Below are 4415 nucleotides of genomic sequence, written 5' to 3'. Positions count from 1 at the left end.
ATGGAGCGTGGGAATGCCACCATGAGGGTGAAAGAGTTTGTATTGTTGGGTCTCTCACAGAGAAGGGAGATCCAACTCTTCCTCTTTGTCTTATTCCTTGTCTTTGACTCCCTCATCTTGCCTGTGAACATCCTCATCATTGTGACCATATGGAGCAACCCTCGCCTGGGGTCCCCCATGTTCTTCTTCTTGGGCAACCTAGCTTTCTTAGACCTGTGCTACTGTTCAGTCACCCCACCCAAAATGCTGGCTGACCTATACTCTCGTCAGAAAGCTATCTCCTACTGGGGCTGCATGTCCCAGATTTTTTTCCTTCACTGGTTGGGAGCAGCTGAATTCCTCCTCCTGATAGGCATGGCATTTGACCGCTATGTGGCTATCTGCCATCCTCTTCGTTATGGCAATGTTGTGAGCAAAGGCGTCTGCCTGGGCCTGGTTGCTACTGTGTGGCTTCTTGGCTTGGTCCATTCTTTGATCCAGTTCATCCCCATTATACACCTTCCATTCTGTGGCCCAAACAAACTTGACAACTTCTTCTGTGACATCAACCAGATCATCAAGCTGGCTTGCACTGACACCTACACTTTAGAGTTTGTCATGTTCTTCAACAGTGGCTTGGCTACCTTGATGTGCTTCATTCTTCTCCTCATCTCCTATGGGGTTCTGCTGGCCAAGGTGAAGTCCAGTGCCAAAAAAGGAAAGAGCAAAACAGCCTCCACTTGTGTCACCCACATCATCATTGTCTTCATCATGTTTGCTCCTGCCATCTATATGTACTGCCGACCTTTCCAAGCCTTCCCACTAGATAAAGTGGTGGCCATCTTCCACACTGTAGTCTTCCCACTGATGAACCCCATGATATACACCCTGAGGAATAATGAAATCAAGCTTGCCATCTGGAAAATGATCATCAGAAACAAGGTCTGGGTTGAGAAGTGACATGAATGACATAGTGAGAAGACTCCCACAAGATCTCATAACTGTGTTTTTAAAGATGTGCAACTGATGTGCGAAACAATCCACGCTAGCAGTGAGATTCGAGTTCATTCTTTTTTCTCTCCACTGCCATTCATTTTGATCTTGCTTTTTCCTTTTGACTGGGTCATTTCCCTACAATTTTTAAGCTGGCTTTTTAATCCCATCTTGTGATTATTTTGGATGTATTTTGGTATTTGTTGGGTATGGTAAAATGTGGAAACATGGGAGATTAGCTAAACTAAATTCAACTATGAATGAAACTAAACTAAATAAGCCACAAGAGCAGTGTTTCTCAACCTTGGGAACTTTAAGAGGTGTGGACTTCAACTCCTAGAATTCCCCAGCCAGCATGGCTGGCTGGGAAATTCTGGGAGTTGAAGTCCACATCTCTTAAAGTTCCCAGGGTTTAGAAACACTGCACTAGAGACTATGCTGAGAAATCTGGATTGGACCAGTTGATTGGATTCTTAGAATTCCCATTCTTTCTGCTTTTGATCAGTCAACTGAAGATTGAGCAGCAGGTTCAAACTTCTGTTTGGATCTTTGTTCTTGGCATCAGTGCCTGAAGAACATACCCCTTTTCCTTTACCTCTAAAATATTCTTACAGCTGATGCCGTAACTGGAATTGCAAAAATTAAACCAAACCAATAGAATGAATGAATGAATGAATGAATGAATGAATGAATGAATGAATGAATGAATGATCATATATATGAAACAACATTGTTTATATTCCACATATGTGCACATCAGGAGGTATACATGATTTCCTCCCACTTCCTACATTATCCTCTTAAGACCTCTGTGAGGTAGGATAGGTTTGGTTAGGCAAAAAGACAGGCCCAAGATCACCAAAACAGCTTCATGCCTGAATGGAAGAGTTACATCTAGTCTAGTACATCAGCGGCATTTATGATTCTGTTTCTTTGCCTGGTTAGACATGAAACAAAGATGATCCACAATATCAGGTATGTTCTCCAATTAAGCCTTGTTACTTTAAAATAACCTTTTCCCAACCAGATGCCCTCCAAAGTGTTGGACTTTAACTTCCCTGGCTATAGAGAACCATAATCCAAACACCTGGAAGGCACCAGATGGGGAAGATTCCCTTGGAGATATCCTTGAACTGAAGAAAGGAGGGATGTGTAACTTCTCTCTGTTGGATCTCCTGCAGATACTGTTTGCAGCACTCCTTATATTTGCTAAATATAAACATAATATTTGCTAAACCACACCTCCCAGCATTTTTCATCACTGGTGATGCATTTTATGGGTGCTGAGAATTGTGTCTCCAGGCTGTCTATTCTGCTTTCCTTTGTCTTTCTCCAAGAAAATCAAGAAGGGAAAGAGTCCTTCAGCTCTTGGAAATGCTTAGTTGTGTCCCTCTAGGAAGTGTGTCTGTGTCCATCTGAAAGCCAGGATGAATTTGCATCATTGTGAGGTGCATTGTGAATGTCATGGCAAACTCACTGAAAACTTTAGGATTGGCAACATCATGTGGTTATTGGCTGACCATGTGCTTTATTTACAATCCTTTTGGATCTTGACTTTGCAAGCGAGTGAATTTGAAAGGATCCTTTAAAAAGATGGGAATGTCTGTATTTTGCCAGATTCTTCTATCCTCATTCTGGCCTGCTGTACCTCTGAGCCAAAAGTATGCCAAAAATTCTGAAGCCTTTATCAAATATTTTGACCATTGCCCAAATCCTATGATTTCCAGTCAAACATATGAATCCACTTCAGAGGGTCTAGAAAGCACATTCATGATTGCCATAAAGGGATGTGGATCCTTGCAATATTTTTAAAGCAAGATCAAAAATACAGATATATCTTTGATAAGATGGGAGAGTCACTCTTGCTGTGTAACCACAGCAATACAAAGTGGCAAGCAATTCTTTCTTCTAATGACAGAGGTGCCTTAGAGACACTAGAGGGCAGCAAAAGGCAGATGAGAAAAAAAATTCTGAAGATTGTAAATAAGAGGTCTCAGACTGAATCCTCTGTGGTTTTTTGGTAGGACTAGAAAAATGCCTAAAGGTCCACATGTGTGGTCAATCAGTGGCTGGGCAGCGCAAAAACACTCAGCCAACCTGTTGTTTGCTTGTTTGTGTCTTTGTGTATTGTGTGAATTCAGCCAACGTAGCTTCTAAGGCTAGGTTTTGTCATACATGAGCCCAACTAATTGTGGTTTCTTCAAAAGCACGAGGAGGAGGAGGAAGAAGAGGAGAAGGAGGAGTGGTAGTAGTCACAGTACAGAGAACCAGCTACGGTGTTTATTTCCTCCCTGTTCCTGTTCCCCACTTAAATATAAGGAAGCCCACATTAAGTGTCTAAAAGAGGCCACAAGGTCACATGTATCATGATGTCAGCATGTCAATGACACAGGTTATGGAATGTTTATAGACCAATTATATAATTGGCATCATTTGACCCATGACATCCTGATTCTTGTGACGTCTCTCTCTTTCACACACACGCCTTGCAGGCACCCCTGTAAATGTAATTCCTCCAAGCTTCACAGCCCAGCGGCCTCTCGTCACTGGGACATCCAGAAGAGACAGAGAAGGTGGTGCACAAAAGTTGCCTGGAATGATTGTGCTTGTGTGGATGTCTGCAGGGGGAGCCAGGGGGCAAGTGACATCACACAAGATGACATCAGGAGACATGTGATGTCACTTGCCCCTTTGTCAGACGATAGTGTGTTGTGCTGCATGATTACACCAAGACGTTGTCTTCTCCTGCAAGGAGTAGAAGAGGTACCTGTCTGGATCTCCTGGAGAAGTTGTGGAATAACACCTCTAAGGAACGAGCCCAGAAAGCACCAAAACTCATTAAAGCTAGTTTGCGTGAACTGAACTGAACCAGCTACATGACAGCCACAGTTGCATGGATTCTGAACCCAGCAATTATGGTTGTGAGCTCAGATGTAGAGTACAATGTGTCATGCAAATCCAGCTTTGCAGAATGCTCTTAAGCTGTTGAATAAGCTAATCCATTTTGTTTGCTCGCACAATACTTTGAGTTATAAAATAACCAAGCAGGAAAAATTTGCCTGTCAAGCTAAGCTGCATAAAAAATAACCAAGATTACAGTTAACCAAGTTTATTGTGTTGTGCATAGACAGCCACTCAGTCCTTAACTGACTTGGTAAAGTACACAATGTGAATTCAATCAAATGAGGCTGAATAATTTCCTAATTCGCTAAGATTTACCTCTGAGGAGACATGTTTGGCTGTACTGTTAGCCAATTTCTTCTGTAACACCTTTGCTTATATTCCTTGAATAATTAAATTGGTTAGCAGAAGGAACAAAGGAAACTTGGCACTAAGAGAAAAACAGTGAATACTAACCAAAGGTATTCAAATAGCCATTCCTTGTGTTGAAAACTGAAAATGCTTCATCTATCTTTTCTCAGTTTCCAGAGTTGGTTGTATAT

The 4415-nt window shown here is 42.0% G+C and overlaps 1 protein-coding gene across 1 annotated transcript; it reads left to right on the top strand.

Annotated features, from left to right (window-relative positions):
• Nucleotides 1-939, top strand: LOC103059054 (olfactory receptor 4N2-like). The gene has a single exon (XM_007444252.2). It carries the CDS (start codon nt 1-3, stop codon nt 937-939), a length of 939 nt encoding a protein of 312 aa, XP_007444314.2.
• The last annotated feature ends 3476 nt before the right edge of the window (nt 940-4415 follow it).

Source organism: Python bivittatus, unplaced genomic scaffold (genome assembly GCF_059951505.1).
Source record: "Python bivittatus isolate LINGU-HERP-01145 unplaced genomic scaffold, Pbiv_v1 ctg000430_np1212, whole genome shotgun sequence".
Classification (NCBI taxonomy): Eukaryota; Metazoa; Chordata; class Lepidosauria; order Squamata; family Pythonidae; genus Python; species Python bivittatus.
This window is presented reverse-complemented; position numbering and strand designations above follow the sequence as displayed.

Bases quoted from the DNA above. Each gene is read 5' to 3' on its own strand.
- LOC103059054 (XM_007444252.2), top strand. From the start codon at position 1: ATGGAGCGTGGGAATGCCACCATGAGGGTGAAAGAGTTTGTATTGTTG.